This window comes from Hippopotamus amphibius, chromosome 5 (genome assembly GCF_030028045.1).
Source record: "Hippopotamus amphibius kiboko isolate mHipAmp2 chromosome 5, mHipAmp2.hap2, whole genome shotgun sequence".
Lineage (NCBI taxonomy): Eukaryota > Metazoa > Chordata > Mammalia > Artiodactyla > Hippopotamidae > Hippopotamus > Hippopotamus amphibius.
The window spans coordinates 51,843,576-51,861,174 of NC_080190.1; the positions used below are offsets into that span (position 1 = coordinate 51,843,576).

At 39.3% G+C, this 17,599-nt stretch overlaps 1 protein-coding gene and 1 pseudogene across 2 annotated transcripts in view; both read left to right on the plus strand.

Annotated features, from left to right (window-relative positions):
- The window catches only part of GLUD1 (glutamate dehydrogenase 1), a 38,739-nt gene extending 25,735 nt beyond the window's left edge, over positions 1-13,004 (plus strand). For both annotated transcript variants that reach the window (XM_057734245.1, XM_057734246.1), the window contains exons 6-13: positions 22-201; positions 1,788-1,925; positions 3,303-3,440; positions 3,799-3,879; positions 4,466-4,589; positions 5,396-5,487; positions 10,686-10,748; positions 11,620-13,004. In XM_057734245.1, the coding sequence (XP_057590228.1) occupies positions 22-201; positions 1,788-1,925; positions 3,303-3,440; positions 3,799-3,879; positions 4,466-4,589; positions 5,396-5,487; positions 10,686-10,748; positions 11,620-11,739 (936 nt within the window). In that variant the 3' untranslated portion in view covers positions 11,740-13,004. The remainder of the gene's footprint in view (positions 1-21; positions 202-1,787; positions 1,926-3,302; positions 3,441-3,798; positions 3,880-4,465; positions 4,590-5,395; positions 5,488-10,685; positions 10,749-11,619) is intronic.
- Positions 13,005-13,529: 525 nt separating this feature from the next.
- Positions 13,530-15,434, plus strand: LOC130853082 (60S ribosomal protein L23a-like; annotated as a pseudogene).
- The last annotated feature ends 2,165 nt before the right edge of the window (positions 15,435-17,599 follow it).

Sequence of the window (17,599 nt, forward strand, 5' to 3'; positions counted from 1 at the left end):
AGTTTTGCCCCCTTTTTGCAGGATATTAATGCCCATGCCTGTGTTACCGGTAAGCCCATCAGTCAGGGCGGAATCCACGGACGGATCTCTGCTACTGGTCGGGGAGTTTTCCATGGGATTGAAAACTTTATCAATGAAGCTTCTTACATGAGTATTTTAGGAATGACACCAGGATTTGGAGATAAAACATTTGTTGTTCAGGTAAAAATTTTGCTTTCTTAAAGATTAACTGATATACATGTAATTTTTTCAGTGTTTTAAGACTTGCAGTTTTTTTTTATTTTATTGAATTATAGTTGATTTGTAATGTTGTGTTAGTTTCTGCTGTACAGTAAATGATTCAGTTATAATTTCCTGTGCTATACAGTAGGACCTTGTTGTTTATCCATCTTATATATAATAGTTTGCATCTGCTAATCCCAGACTCCCACAAACCAGTTGTTACACTGTCTTCTGAGCCTCTGAAGCTCCCTTTCTGATCTCCGCACCAGTGATGGGGCTTCCCAGGGTGTGGGAACCTTCTTTCCTCTTTATAGCTCCCTTCCAGGGGCACAGGTCCCACCCTGGTTCCTTTTTTTTTTTTTTTTTCTCCTCCCTTTTGTCCTACCTGATTATATGGAGATCTTTCTTGTCCTTTCAGGTGTTTGAGGTCTAGTGCTCAGTAGGTATTCTGTGAGAATTGTTCCACTTGTAAATGTATTTTTGATGTATTTCTGGGAAGAGGTGAGTTGTACATCCTTGTACTCCTTGATTGGAGCCCTTAGATTTTCAGTTTTTAAAATTTGATTCCTTGGATCCTCTTAAGTTTTAAAATTGATGTTTGCAGAGTAATACATCCTTTCCTTTATTTTTTGAACCTTGGTAAGATTCATGTTCCTAAACCAAGTATCTCTCAGAAACATGAAACTATCGCCAACTTTTGTCTGATATTTAAATTGAAATTGTATCCAGAAGGAGACATCTCTGAAACTGTTATGTGTATACAGAAAGTTTTGCATAGTGATCCAGATTTCAACTTTTGCTTCGTGTTTGGTTAGTTTACTTAGAGAAATTGAAATTAAGTTGAATGCTTCAATTTTAAAATAAAATTTTCCCTGGTGGCGCAGTGGTTGAGAATCTGCCTGCCAATGCAGGACATAGGTTCAATCCCTGGTGCAGGAAGACCCCACATGCCACAGAGTAACTAAGCCCAAGTGCAACAACTATTGAGCCTGCACTCTAGAGCCCATGAGCCACAACCACTGAAGTCCATGTGCCACAACTACCGAAGCCCATGCACCTAGAGCCCGTACTCCACAACAAGAGAAGCCACTGTAATGAGAAGCCTGTGCACTGCAATAAAGAGTAGCCTCCACTTGCCACAACTGGAGAAAGCCTGCACGCAGCAATGAAGACCCAACGCAGCCCAAAAAATTAAAAAATAAGTAAAAATAAAATAAAACTCATATGCCTCCCAATTAGTGACTTACCTTTTCACAACCATAGGATATCTGGTCATCAGGGACTGAGGTCCTAGGTAGCATCAGTGTCATCACTGCCGTTTCTTTATAAGCCAGTGAGGCTGCATGTAACTGAATGTCTTCAGGACTCATTATCACAGATGACAAAGGGTTGGGTTCCACATTTTGAAACATAGAAATTTATTGTTGAAGAGAGACATTGTTTCTTTTATCAAAAGGATTTTGAGAATTACTTATAAACTAACAGAACTGTATTGGTAAGAACATGACTTTTCCCATCTGTGCTAGGACTTTGATTTTTGTTTCATGTACAACTGTTCTTCACAGGGATTTGGTAATGTGGGCCTGCACTCTATGAGATATTTACATCGCTTTGGTGCTAAATGTGTTGGTGTTGCTGAATCTGATGGGAGCATATGGAATCCAGATGGTATTGACCCAAAGGAACTGGAAGACTTCAAATTGGTATGTTAATGTAATATCTGAACAGTTTGATCACCTGAATGTTGTAAAGTTGAAATAAGTATTATTGAAATCTGTTTCCATTGCTTTTTTTAAACTTTTATTGGAGTATAATTGATTTACAATATTGTCTTAATTTCTGCTGTACAACAGAGTGAATCAGTTATACATATATCTACTCTTTAGACTCTTATTTCCATATAGGTAATTACAGAGTATTGAGTAGAGTTCCCTGTGCTATATTAGTAGTTCCTTATTAGTTATCTGTTTTATACATAGTAGTGTGTATATGTCAGTCTCAATCTTACAATTTATCCCTTCCTCCCTTTCCCCTGGTAGCTGTAAGTTAGTTTTCTACATCTATTTCTGTTTTGTAAATAGGTTCATTTATACCATTTTTAGATTCCACATATAAGCAATATCATATGATATTTAGTCTTTCTCTGTCTGACCTTACTCAGTATGACAATCTCTAGGTCAGTCCATGTCTTTGCAAATGGCATTATTTCATTCTTTTCAGATTGCCATATTTTAGATTGCACATATACATGATATCATGATATTTGTCTTTCTCTTTTTGACTTACTTCACGTAGTATGATAATCTCTAGTTGCATCCATGTTGCTGCAGATGGCATTATTTTGTTCTTTTTTATGGCTGAGTATTATCCCATCATATATATGTACTACATCTTTGTCCATTCTTCTGTCAGTGGACATTTAGGTTGCTTCCAAGTCCTGACTATTGTAAATAATGCTGCAGTAAACACTTGGGTACATGTATCTTTTCAAATTACTGTTTTCTCCAGATAATGCCCAGGAGTGGGATTGCTGGATCATTTGGCAGCTCTGGTTTTACTTTTTTTAAGGAACCTCCATACTGTTCTCCTTAGTGGTATACCGATTTACATTGCAACCAGCAGTGTAGGAGGGTTCCCTTTTCTCCACAACCTCTCCAGCATTTATTGTCTGTAGATTTCTTGATGATGGCCATTCAGACCGGAGTGAGGTGATACCTTATTGCAGTTTTTATTTGCATTTTTCTGATAAGTAGTGATGTTGAACATCTTTTCATGTGCCTCATGGCCATCTGTATGTCTTTGGAGAAGTGTCTATTTAGACCCATTTTTGGATTGGATTGTTTGTTTTTTTGATATTGAGCTGCATGAGCTGTTGTATATTTTGGAGATTAATCCCTTGTCAGTCACTTCGTTTGCAAATATTTTCTGCCATTCTGTGGGTTGTCTTTTCATTTTGTTTGCTTATTTTTTTAAATGTAACTCAAAGACCTCCTACTAAATGAGTCTTCATATCATAGGCACTAAACATAAACATTTAAACTCTGTTGCAGCCATTAATTCTGATTTTCAATCAATCATAGCAACATGGAACAATCCTGGGCTTCCCCAAAGCAAAGATCTATGAAGGCAGCATCTTGGAAGCGGACTGTGACATACTGATCCCTGCTGCCAGTGAGAAGCAGCTGACCAAGTCCAATGCACCCAGAGTCAAAGCCAAGGTGACAGCATCATGGGTTCAACCTTACCAATGTGGAATGACATTGAGGGTCACAGAAGAGCGCTAATGGGTTTTCTTTTTTGTTTTTTTTTTTTTTTTTGAACAGCTTTATTGGGATGTGTTGGGGTTGGGCAAAAAGTTTGTTTGGGTTTTTCCATAAGATGGTACAGAAAAACCTAAACAAACTTTTGGGCCAACCCAGTAATTCACATACTATACAATTCCCCAAGCATAGAATTTAAAGTGGAATTTTGCTTCTCTTCCATAGCCCCCACCCATGTACATACATCTCTTGAGCTCAGTTAGAGGGGATCTGACTGTGCTATTAGCATTTCTTTATGTTCCTGACTTCCTTGCAGATCATTGCTGAAGGTGCCAACGGACCAACAACTCCAGAAGCTGATAAGATTTTCCTAGAGAGGAACATCATGGTTATTCCAGTAAGTAATCACATAGATTACTTACCAGGTTTTATATTTTATTACTTACCAGATTACTTGCCAGATTTTATATATACTTGGAATCATAACTATCTTTTGCAAGAAACTGGAGGGAGAGAATTGTTAGTTTCCCAAGTCTTAGTGAATTCTTCATCTTTATCTTGCTTTTAAGAAAATAAAGTAGGGCTTCCCTGGTGGAGCAGCAGTTAAGAATCCTCCTGCCAGTGCAGGGGTATGTGTTCCATCCCCGGTCTGGGAAGATCCCCCATGCCACAGAGCAACTAAGCCTGTGCGCCACAACCACTGAGCCTGTGCTCTAGAGCTCACAAGCCACAACTATTGAGCTTGAGTGCCACAACTTCTGAAGCCTATGAACCTAGAGTCCCTGATCCACAATAAGAGAAGCCACTGCAATAAGAAGCCCTCACACAGCAAGAGTTGCCCTCTGCTTGCCGCAACTAGAGAGGGCATGCGCGCAGCAGTGAAGACCCAACGCAGCCAAAAATAAAGTAATTTAAAAATTGAGCTCTTATGTTCATTGTAAGGTTTTATTAAAACCATCGTCTCCTCATCTTTTTGTGTATAGGATCTCTACTTGAATGCTGGAGGAGTGACAGTATCTTACTTTGAGTGGCTGAAGAATCTAAATCATGTCAGCTATGGCCGTTTGACCTTCAAATATGAAAGGGATTCTAACTACCACTTACTCAGTAAGTTCTGATTACTCTGTTCTCCAAAAGTAATCTTTCGGGCCATGTAAAAGGTTGGGGAAAGGTTGCATTTAATAAAAGGACTAATTTCCTTTTTATTTAACCTCAGAACAGAAAACTATTCTATCTCTTGAGTCTTAGACCAAAAATATACATTTTCTTTATAAGTATTCACTACATTAACTCTCTGGAAGATATTTATATTCTAGTGTCTCTTCTGCAAATAATGTTGGTTCCCAGAACATAATCTCTAAGTTAATAGTATAAAGAGTATATCATATTAAACCAGGAACTCCTGGTGATACTCACCCATTTCTATCTCAGGTTGCTCTTGGTAAAGCCCTGTCTACTGTCAAGAATTTTTTGAGTCTTCTGATGAGAATACTGTTTGTCTTTGACTAGAGTAGGCTCCAGAGTTAACACTAGAATTTTCCTCAAGCTGAAATAAGACCAGGACCTCCAGCTGAGCTTTACTGAGCCCACTCTGAGAATCTGGGTGAAGTGTTTCATCGATTTCCGTTCCTTTTTCCCTCAGCATTTTCTTTTTAAAAGAGCCAAGGAAAAACCCTGGTAATGGGTGTTATGGAAACAGAGCAGTGACCTAAATTCACATTTATATAGGAATTTGGCAAAGTGCTTTATTCCTTTTAACTGAGTTTTAAATGAGTAACCCTTTTATGTCGTTATTGTTGAAGGTTTTATGTCATTAGTGTTGGGGTTGTGTATATCGTTTGGGACTATTTTTGATTCTACTTCATTCTTTTTCTACTAGCAATATTATATCTTCATCTCTTGCCTTTTTATAGTGTCTGTTCAAGAGAGTTTGGAAAGGAAATTTGGAAAGCACGGTGGAACTATTCCCATTGTACCCACAGCAGAGTTCCAAGACAGGATATCGGTGAGTGTGCTTGTGGCAGCATTCTACATACCCTTCCTGCTCTCTTCTTTAGATCATGCCACCTGTATTAAATGGGATTAAGGGGTGGTAATCAACATAACAATTAGGACTTCCTCTTGCATTTCATTGTTAAAATGGGAGTAAGAACCTTAGTTTGAAATAATGAATGGTTCTGCTTTTGATACTTTCAAATACAGATGACTCAACAACTGATTCTAACATAATTGTGAAGAATTATTGTGTATTTTAACTCTTTTAAGCTTTAGAAAACAGAATTGAAAAGTAAACATTAGATTGACCTATATGAAAAATTGAAATTACTGTATGGACACAAATAAGAGTTAAAGAAAACAGGTGAGGAAAAGATTTTTTGTTAATTAACTATTGGCGGGATATATTAGTACACACCACAAAGATAATTTCTTTACCAGTAGATGGCAGAAAACATGAAAAATCAAAGGAAGTAGGCTTAGAAAAAAATGTTTAACCTCATTGTTAAAGAAATACAAATTAAAATAAGGATTCTTTAATGTATTAAACTAGAATAAACAATTAATGGATCTTATACTCACAGTGTCTGTTGTGAAGCAGTTGTACCTTTACTCTGATGACAATGCAGAAGAGTTCCTGCCTTTTGACACTAATAACATCACCTCTGGGAATTAATCCTAAGAAAGCAATTCTAAAGCAGAGGAATGAGTCCATGCACAATGTCATTGGAACTGTGTTTGCAGTCTTTTTTTTTTTTTTTTAATTGGCTGCGTTGAGTCTTTGTTGCTCCACGCAGGCTTTCTCTAGTTACGGCAAGCGGGGCTACTCTTTGTTGTGGCGTGGTGGCTTCTCTTGTTGCAGAGCATGGGCTCTAGGCTCGCAGGCTTCAGTAGTTGTGGCACACAGGCTTAGTTGCTCCATGGCACGTAGGATCTTCCTGGACCGGGGATCAAACCCATGTCCCTTGCATTGGCAGGCATGTTCTTAACCACTGCACCACCAGGGAAGTCCCTGCAGTCATTTTTAAATTCGGTTTGATTTTACAATACAGTGTATGGGGGCGGGGGGTTGGCTGCATCATAATATATCTCATGAAATATTTAGTCATGGAAAATAATTTAAGACTAAATAGCAACATGGGAAAATGTTAAGCCTTTTGTTTTGAAGAAGAAAAGATACTTTCCCACTCTGGGTACTAACTGTTCTCCTCAAAGAACCTTCCTCTTTCGCAGAACCATGTGTCTTCGTTCTGGTCCCTCCTTCTGGAATACCTAGACCCACTCCCTGCTTGAGTATCACCACATCTCAGTGGCTTTTCCTAAAATGCTGTTTGCCAGCATTTCATCCATCCTTCCATCACAAATAACTTACAGTGCATTTGTAGGTCCTGCTGCTGCTGCGGCTTTAAGATGGGCTTCTTGCTCCTCCCTGTGGTCACACCATGTCCCAACCCAGGCCTGCCACATAGCAGTCACTCAGATTGAAACCTGGAGAGGGAGCAAAGAGGACAGCTGGTTGGTTAGGAAGACAGAGCCATGAGGCGTGATGCCCAATGTATCAGTCTTCCAATTCTCAGGTGCTTTCAGTGCTTCTAATTTTAGACTTTAATTTCTCATCTCTTACTGACAGCAGTCTTGTAGTAATTGTCAGTTGAAAAACAAGTATTTTCATGCCAGCTCCTTCCCTCTAGTTTCCCCCTCCCTAGCCATGCTCTGGCCCTGCCAGGACATACATCACTGACCTGATCATTTTTCTGCTGTCCCTCATCACCCCGTCTTCACTTAAATTCCATAGACCATCATTACAGTCACGCCCAGATCTTGTTTTGCTTCGTCACACCCCCTTATCACCTGCACCCTGATGAAATCCAGCTCTCTGCCCCCGCTATTCCTCCCCTGTAGCAGGAGGCCCTGCTGACTCTTCAAACTCTAACTTCAAGTAGGCTCTCAGCTGCCCAGCAATTAAACTGCTTTTCCCTGTTCCATTCATTTTCTCATTCTCCTGGTTGATTATATCATATTTTCTCCTTTTTTTCTCTCCCCTTCACTCCACCAGTTCGTGACCTGGTAAATCTATTCAGAGAAAGTGTAACAGTCAGGGAGCTTCCACATCTACCCATCTTCTGGTATCTATCCTGTCTTATACTCTTTTTTATGATTTTTTTTTTTTTTAATGGCTTTGTTGGGTCTTCGTTGCTGAGCGGGGGCTACTTTTCATTGTGGTCTTTCTCATTGCGGAGGCTTCTGTTGCAGAGCATGGGCTCAGTAGTTGTGGCTCGCAGGCTCTGGAGCGCAGGGTCAATAGCTGTGGCGCACGGGCTAGTTGCTCTGTGACATGTGGGATCTTCCCAGATCAGGGCTCGAACCTGTGTCCCCTGCCTTAGCAGGCAGATTCTTAACCACTGCGCCACCAGGGAAGTCCCCCCTGTCTTGTACTCTTGAGCAACTCTTTGTGCTTCCACCTCAGACCAAGTCTTGTTCTGGGCGTTGGATGGCCTGTTTTCAGTTTCTCAAATGTACTGCTCAAGCAAACCTCCCGTCTCCTGTATCTTCGGTTTTCCCTCTATTCAGTCATTCCTAGCAATGTAAAAAATATAAATGTAATCCCACTAGCCCTTCCAGGTCTTGCTATTTTTATTTCCTATGTAGCAAACCTCCTTAAGAGTTGTATATGCTCTGTCCCTAGTACTCCTATTCTGCCCACCACTCCCAAACTTCCTTGTCAAGGTAGCCAGTGATGGCAGCATTGCCCAACTCAGTGGTCAGTTTTCAGTCCTCATCTTACTTCACTGGTCGCAGGTGATCACTCCCCCGCAATATTTCTTAGCTTCCAGGACACCACATCCTCCTGGCTTTCTTCCTGCTTCACTCACCAGTCCCGCTGATGCTTGTCATCCCCCTACCCTTTTAGCATTGGAAGGCCTCAGTCCCTGAACCACTTCTCAGTCAGAATTCAAAATTTTGGTGCTCTCATGCAGCCTCATGGTCTTTAAGTGTATACGCTGTCTCCTCTAACTAGAATATAAACTTCATGAGAACAGAGAATTTTCATGATTTTGTTTTCTCCTGTGTCCCCAGTACCTAGAAGAGTGCCTGGCACATAGTAGGTACTCAATAAATGTTTGGTAAATGAATGAGTGGGTGAAAGGAATAGCAGTATTCCACCTGTAAAAAGCAAGTTTTTCTTTTCCTGTTCCTAACTTGGTAGAACAAAATAAAGATTAACCCATGTTTCTTAATTGATACAAATGTTACAAAAATGTACCTTCTTAAGTGAATATGTATTAATTAAAGTTCAGCCTGTATAAAAAGTGGCTCACCAACAAGTTAAGGTTTTATTTGGCATATCAGGATGTGTTCGATAGCTATAGACGAGGGTGAGTCAAAAATTATCCGCACACTGGCTGTAGATTTATTTTAATTCACTTTTAGAAAAGACAAATACACCTTTTTTTTGACATAATCTCTTTGCTTTTCAATACACTTTGTCCGTCTGTCAATAAGCTTTTGTAGTCCCTCATTTTGGGCTGTGCTGCAAGCCACAAATGCACTGCTGTCTTCACTTCTTCATCAGAAGTGAATCTTCATCCCCGTAGGGCTGCTTTCAGGGGACCAAACAGATGAAAGTCCAGTGGAGCAAGATCAGGACTATAGGGAGGATGCTTTAACACCTCAAAATGAAGTAATCCACTTCATACTTAGGTTTCGAAAAGTTTGTGCAAGATGGGTACTGAAATAACTCACGGAAGAACATAAACAGAAGCATTTAGATATCTGCAAACAAAATTTGGAACAATACTCTAAGGAAGATGAATGTTTCTTAAAGAGAATCATTACTGGTGATGAGACATGGATCCATCACTACGAGCCTGAGAGTAAACGCCAGAGTGTGAAATGAAAACATCCTCAGTCAACCAAGAAAAAGTCCCAAAGTCAACCATCAGCTGGAAAATTGATGCTTAGAGTTTTCTGGGATTCTCAAGGGCCAGTATTGGAACATTATGAGGAAAAAGGTTCAACAGTCAACAGTGCTCGCTACAGTGAGATGCTTATTGAAGAGCTGAAGCCTAAGCTTTGGATTAAAGATAAGAGGACTGCTATCCAAAGGTGTTGTGATCTTGCATGACAATGCATGTCGGCACGTTTCTGCCCACACTGCTGACACTCTGCAGAAGCTTCCGTTTTGAGATGTTAAAGCATCCTCCTTATAGTCCTGATCTGGTTTCATCAGACTTTCACCTGTTTGGTCCCCTGAAAGCAACCCTATGAGGACGAAGATTCACTTGTGATGAAGTGAAGACAGCGGTGCATTTGTGGTTTGCAGCTCAGCCTAAAACATTTTTTAATGAGGGAATACGAAAGCTTATTGACAGATGGACAAAGTATATTGAAAAGCAAGGAGATTATGTCCAAAAAAATGGTGTATTTGTCTTTTCTAAAAGTGAATTAAAATAAATCTACAGCCAGAGTGTGGATAGTTTTTGACTCACCCCTGTATATCATATTAAGAGTGGTGGTGATAGTTATTTACCCTAACTTTAGAAAGCATTCCAAAAAAACAGATTATACAAAGGAACCCATTGAAACAAACTGACTTAAAGAGATAATTGGCAAAGAAAAGAGAGGAGCTGATTTGGTGGTCAAAGATGTTGGATTATATCCCAGCTCTAAAAGTAGCTACCTGTAACTTTGGCCAACTTCTCTGATAGTCAGTTTCCTCATCAGTAGAATTAGGGTGGTTAGTTATGAGCTGCCAAGATCCCTCCAGCTTTAAAGTTCATGGCATTGCAGAATATATAAGCAGAATTCTACCCCACAGTGCTACTGGAGGTAGCTGGATTCTGTTCAGTGCCCTGTGTGGTGTCTTGGGGAACGGAGATGAATGCACCCTGACATGGACAGGGTAACATGTTGTGGTCTGCATCTCAGATCGGTGATCAGTGCTGAGCCCAGTACTTGCCTTTATGTTTCTGGGTCCATACTTTCCTGTGTTATTTTACCATGATATTAATTTCATGAGTATTTGTTTGCTGTCAAATATAGTGAAAACTAAATTGTGGTTAAAACATGACTACTTACAGAAATAAGTATATCTTTCCTGAAAGGCAAAACAAGTATCTGGCTGCATATTGACTTAAGAATCTTGTGTGCTCTTATAGGTGAAGCATGTCTTTGATGGTTTTGTTAAACTGTTCTTTTCCCTAACAGGGTGCCTCCGAGAAAGACATTGTGCACTCTGGCTTAGCTTACACCATGGAGCGCTCTGCCAGGGTACGTACACAGATGCTGTTTGTGTTTCTGGTCGTTACGTGAAGTACAGCTCAACTGTATCATCTCAGCTGCCAGATAATGTGTGCAGTGACAGAAAATAGCAATGTGTTTAAATGTTCCAAAACATGCTTTTTTAGTCTTAAATGATGTCTTTCATGTGTTTTCCAGAGTTTGGGAAATAATGCCAAGTTAGAAGGGCTCATGTTTGGCTTAGTCAGCCAAACTGGGTTGCAGCTCAGTGCACCACTCTGTTATAGCTACAGGAAGATATATACTATACAGAATTTGGTATATGTGAAAGGTTTTTTTACAATTTGATCCTTATTTCAAAGCCTTAAGCAAAGTTTGAGTCCAGTTTTCTTAATTTCTTCTTGAGGTCAGATTCTATCCACTCGGCATTAAGTTGAAATAGCGGGAGCAGATATTTTGTTAATTTTTTGAGATATTTAGCATTCCGTAAATTCACCCCTTTAAAGTATATAATTTAGCAGCCTTTAAGTATGTTCCCAAGGCTATGTAGCCATCACCACTAACTCCAGAACATTTTCATCATTCCTTCCTTAGTTCATTATATCAAACTTGCTCCAGATTACAGGATGTCTAAAGGGCACAGAGATAGTTCACATCTTAAATTCTAAAGAGCAGCATCTTCCTGTCACCTAAACAGTTTGTATTAATTGCAGAGAATTAGTCCTTCCTGACTAGAGGTTGTCCCACTTGCCTCAGTAGTTTCTCTTTGGCTACCCAAGTCCAGTCCTGAAGTGGTACCAGGGTAACTTGTACCAGGCCCATATGTGCCTTGTGTGTTCACGGCCTGTCTGCTTGAGTCAGGGTCACATCACATCATCACATCACATCTCCTTCATTTCAGCAAATCATGCGCACAGCCATGAAGTATAACCTGGGATTGGACCTGAGAACAGCTGCCTATGTCAACGCCATCGAGAAAGTCTTCAAGGTGTACAATGAAGCTGGTGTGACCTTCACATAGACCGGACCGGACTGTGGCTGACTTCTTCACTACCCTCTTCACCTTTTCATCTGCAGACCTATCACAAGTTTACATGTAACCACAAAAATCTCTCTTTCATAACTTAATAGATAATGGATACCATTCTCAACAAGTCAATCCAAATCAGCCCCTTAAGAAAAAAAAAAAGGTTAGGGGATCACATATAAGCTAATAAGTGATAGAAATTAGCTATGCCAGAGAGCCATTTGGGCATTTTGCCTTTAAATAAAGTCTTTTCCATCTGCCTATGCTGCCTCGCTCCATGGCTGTTTCCCAGCATAGTCAGCTGTGGCCTGGGAAAGCACCTATTATCCAAGAGCAGTCAGTCACTTGTCACTTCAGCTCTGGACAAACCTATTAGGTGCTTTGACACATTTAAGAAGCAGGTATATGGCATTTTCAGGAGGTAGCATGATTCTCAAGTGAGTTATTGGTATTTTACATCAGCAAAATAACTCAGTTTTACAGGTTACAAACAAAAAATCTTAATACATTTTATTCTTTTAGAATAAAATAAGTACATGCTGCTGTAATAAATTGCCTTTAATCATTTAACAAGCCTAACCTAATTCAAAGCAGTGAATGCCTGTAAACATAAGTGAAAAAAGCTAGTATTTTTATAACATAAAACAGTATCATTTATAGCTTATCAATTGCATATTGCCATCCAGCAAAAATAAAAAGCCCAGTAGAGATTTAAGTTATCTTCATACCTGCAAATGATGGAGGCTATTTTTGTTAAGACTGTCAGAATTTACTAACTACAATTATGACATATAGTCCAAAGAATGCCGTAACCTCCTTATCATGTTAATTAATTGTTCTCTTTTGAAGATATGTTGTGTTGACTAATTGAACGATAATTCAAGTAGAGCGTCCCAGAAAAAAAACCACTTGGGCTCCCTCTTTGGAGTCTGGCTTGCGGCTCTGAGTATTGCCAATGGCCCCAACTCACCCTGATTTTGTGTGCTCGTTTAGAGGCCTTGTCTTCTGCACATGGCTTCATTACCAGTGGGCTGGAAACAACAGGGGGTTGTGTTTTGTTTGGGAGTTGTTTGGCCAGGGCCTTTTGAACAGTAGTGTCCCAATGAAGTACTAGATATTATTTATGTAAGAATGAGCTTTTCTTTTTTTAACAATATCCTTTCAGAAATTTCTAACTACTTTGTAACTGCATGACTTAACCTGGTGATAAAAGCAGTTATTAAAAAAACTACCTTTTCCAAAGCTTATGTTTCTTTTCTGTGTTTTTGTATTTGATATATTTGTCTCTTTTAGTAGGTGATAAAACTATAATTGGGTTTCTGAAACTTTTGAAACAACCATCTATGTAACATTTCTTTCCACTATATTTTGAGCTGCCCGAATTTTATTCTTGAATTCTTTTGTGTTTCATTCTATGAAATAATATCAATGGCTATTCTTGGGGAGGAGGTTCTAGTGCTTAAAGCTGATATACTAACATAATTTATATACCTTAATTTATATACCTTTTTATATACAAGTACTTTTTAACAAAGGAAGGTTTCATTGATTATGGTTTCATTTTTAATAATTTAGCCACAGGATGTAACAAGACAGAATACTAACTGTAATCAACAGAACTGAATTCTAGACGTGATTTCCCCAGCTTACATAGCTGCCAAATCTGAAACATAAGTTTCACCTGGGCTTTGTTTTCTCCTGATTCTGCTTCTCCATGGTTTTCAGCATCTGTTCAAGGAGTAGATAAAACAAGCCCATGGCACTGTGGCCTTCCTGAGCACAGTGATGTCTACTTGCACTCTAGATGGAATACTAAAATTGGGAAGAGGAACTTCCCTGGTGGTCCAGTGGTTAAGAATCCACCTTCCCCAATGCAGGGGACGCTGGTTCAATCCCTGGTCAAGGAACTAAGATCCCAACATGCTCTGGGGCTGAGCCTGCACACTGCAACTAAGACCCGATGCAGCCAAATAGATAAATGTTGTTTTAAAAAATAAAATCGGGCAGCGGGGAGTGATGTGAAAACAAGTGCTAGAATATTTGGAACAATACCAGGTGGGTCAGAGTCAAGGTCATGTGAAAGCAGGATGATAAATCTTAGTGTGGCCTTTGGCTAACACTGGGAGTATTTATAGTGGTGTTTTAAAGACAAATGTTCATAGGTGTTACTGATATTAATCTCAGAAAAATGGTATTCATACTAGCTATATAAAGACAACATAGCACTAGTGTGTCAACTTTGGTTCCTAGAGGTTTGAGTTAGAGGAAAATTCTGGTCAATTACTCTTGGCTTCACTGGAATGTTCTAAGTTATTTGCTTATTTATAATTCTTTTTAATACTTATGTGTAATACTCTAAAGTTAATTGCTTCTGAAATAGCCATAAATGACTTTTGTAGCACTTGAATACTTAACTGTTGCGTCAGGCCCGTATACCAGAATGTGTTCTAATTAACCCTTGATAGTTGAAGTTTGAGGAAGTTGGAAAAAAAAAAAAAAAAAACAAGCTTTTAAGAAATCTGCATCTTAGTTCACAAGCTTTAAGTAAATTACCTATTCCCTAAACATCCCTGGTAGGCTTTCTCAGCCCTGCTATGCATAAAGCAGTCAAAGCATGGCACATGAAGAAACCTATGAGGGTGATGCAAAAATTATCCACAGTCTGGTTATATTAAAATTCTTGTAAATTCTACAGCCAGGGTGCAGATAATTTTTGACTCACCCTCATATATTCATTATACTGTGATAAACCATAATGGAAAAGAATGTGAAAAAGAATATATATAACTTAGTCACTTTGCTATACAGCAGAAATTAACACAACATTGTAAATCAACTATACAATTAAATTTTTAAAGGAACACTACAGGAGAAAAATATATCCTGTAATAAACCATAATGGGAAAGTATATATAATTGAACCATTTTGCTATACACCAGAAACTAACACAGCATTATAAATCAAGTATACTTCAATAAAATAAAAATAACCCTTAGTAACAGACACAAAGAAACCAAATCCAAGCTCATAAGTATCATACATACATTATGACCAAGTAGAATTTATCCCAGGAATGCAATGATGTTTCAACATAGTAAATAAATCTGAAACCCTTTTCATGAAGGTGGCACCAAATGTGGAGAAGGAGGCCCCTGCCCCTCTCAAAGCCAAAGCTAAAGCAAAGGCTTTGAAGGCCAAGAAAGCAGTGTTGAAAGTCGTCCATAGCCACACAAAAAAAGATCCAGATGTCACCTACCTTCTGACAGCCCAAAACACTGCAGCTCAGGAGGCAGCCTAAACATCCTCAGAAGAGCACCTCTAGGAGAAATAACCTTGACCACTATTCCATCAAGTTCCCCCCTCACCACTGGGTCAGCCATGAAGAAAATGGAAGACAACACACTGGTGTTCATTGTGTATGTCAAGGCCAACAAGCACCAGATTAAACAGGCTGTGAAGCTCTATGATACTGACATGGCTAAGGTCAACACCTTGATCAGGCCTGAAGAAGAAGGCATATGTTTAACTGGCTCCTGACTACAATGCTTTGGGTGTTGCCAACAAAATTGGGATCATCTATACTGAGTCAAGCTGGCTAATTCTAAATATAAATGTTTTCACTATTAAAAATTCAATTTAATAAGCCCCATTAATTGAACACAGGGGAAAAAACAATCTCAGTCGCTGTGGAAAAAGCATTTGACAAAATTCAAGACCCTTTCTAAACATAAGGGACATTTAAGAAAAACTCAGAGCTAACATCATACTCATTTTCATGAAGGTGGCACCAAATGTGGTGAAAAATAGAGAATTTCCACTGAAGAGGAACAAGATTCTTGCTTCCACCCTGCTATTGTATATTATACTGGAAGTCTTAGAGCAATTAGTCAAGAAAAAGAAAAGCCATCTGAATTGGAAAGGAAGAGAAACTATTTGCAGATGAAATGATTCTATATTTAGAAAATCCCATAGAACACACACACATAACACACACTGTTGGAATTAATAAGCGAATTAAGCAAAGCTGCAGGGTATAAGACCAACACTCAAAAATCAGTTTTCCTATGCATCAGCAATGAGCAATCTGTAAAGGAAATTAACAATTCCATTTACAATAGCATACAAAAGAATAAAATATCTGGGAATAAGTTTAACCAAGGAGGTGAAAGCCTTATAAAACTACAAAACACTGTTTAAAAGAAAGAATACCTCAATAAATGGAAAGACTTCCCATGATTATAGATTGGAAAACTTCATATTGTTAAGTTGGCATTAGCTCTCAAAGCAATCTATAGATTCAAAATTCCAATGGCCTTTTTTGCAAAATAGAATATCTGATTCTAAAATTAATATGAAACTGTAAGTGGCTCCAAATAACCAAAACAATATTGAAAAAGTAAAAATACAAAACAAAACAATAAAACCCTGGGGTTTCTCACACTTTCATTTCAAAATGTAATACAAAGCTATAGTAATTTAAACAGTGTGGTACTGACTCACATACAAACGTATGGACCAATGGAATAGAACTGAGAGTCCAGAAACATCTATGGTCAATTGATTTTTTTTTTTCTTTCCTGAGTCAGGTCTTAGTTGTGGCATGCAGGATCTTCACTGAGGCATGCGGGATTTTTCATTGTGGCACAGAGGCTTCTCTCTAGCTCCCTAGGTGTGGCGCACAGGCTCCACAGGGTGTAGGCTCTGTAGTTTATGGTATGTAGGCTCTCTAGTTGAAGCACGCGAGCTCAGTAGTTGTGGCACATGGGCTCAGTTGTGCCACAGCATGAGATCCTAGTTCCCCAACTAGGGATTGAACCTGCATCCCCTGCCAATGCAGATTCTTTACCTCTGGACCACCAGGGAAGTCCCGTATGGTCAACTGATTTTTAATATTGGTGTCGACACCACTTGTATTAGTTTTCCAAGTCTTCCTTAAAGTACCACAAATTGGATGACTTAAAACCACAGAACTTAGCATAGACATATATATACTACCAACTGTAAAACAGCCAGTGGGAAGTTGCTGTATAACAAAAGGAGTTCAACTCGAGGATGGATGATGCCTTAGAGGACTGGGACGGGGAGGGTGGGGGGGGGGGGAGTCGAGGGAGGGAGGGAATACAGGGATATGTGTATAAAAACAGATGATTGAACTTGGTGTACCCCCAAAAAATATAATTAATAAATAAATAAAATGAAAAAAAAAAACCCACAGAACTTGATCATCTCATAGCTTGGGAGGCTATAAATTGTGGTATCTGCAGGGCTATGCTCTCCCTGAAACCTGAAGGGGAGCACTTCTTGCCTTTTCCTAGCTTTTGGTGGTAGCCATCAATCCTTAGCATTCTTTGGCTTGCAGCTGCATCACTCCAATCTCTGCTTCTGTTGTCACATGGCCATAATCCCTCTCTGTGTCTTATAGGGATACCAGTTATACTGGATTAAGTGTCCACCTTACTCCAGTATGACTTCATCTTAACTAGTTACATCTGCAATGACTGTATTTCCAAATAAGGTCCTATTCTCAGGTACTGGGAGTTAGGACTTCAACATATCTTTTTGGGGGGAATTTAATCCAACACATAACAGCATCCAATAAGAAAAAGAATAGTCTCTACAACAAAAGGAATTAGGACAGGGACTTTCCTGGTGGCACCGTGGTTAAGAATCCACCTGCTAATGCAGGGACACGGGTTTGGGCCCCGGTCCAGGAAGATCCCACTTGCCACAGAGCAACTAAGCCCGTGCACCACAACTACTGAGCCTGCGCTTTAGAGCTCACAAGCCACAACTACTGAGCCTATGTGCCACAACTACTGAAGCCCGTGTGCCTAGAGCCCATGCTCTGCAATG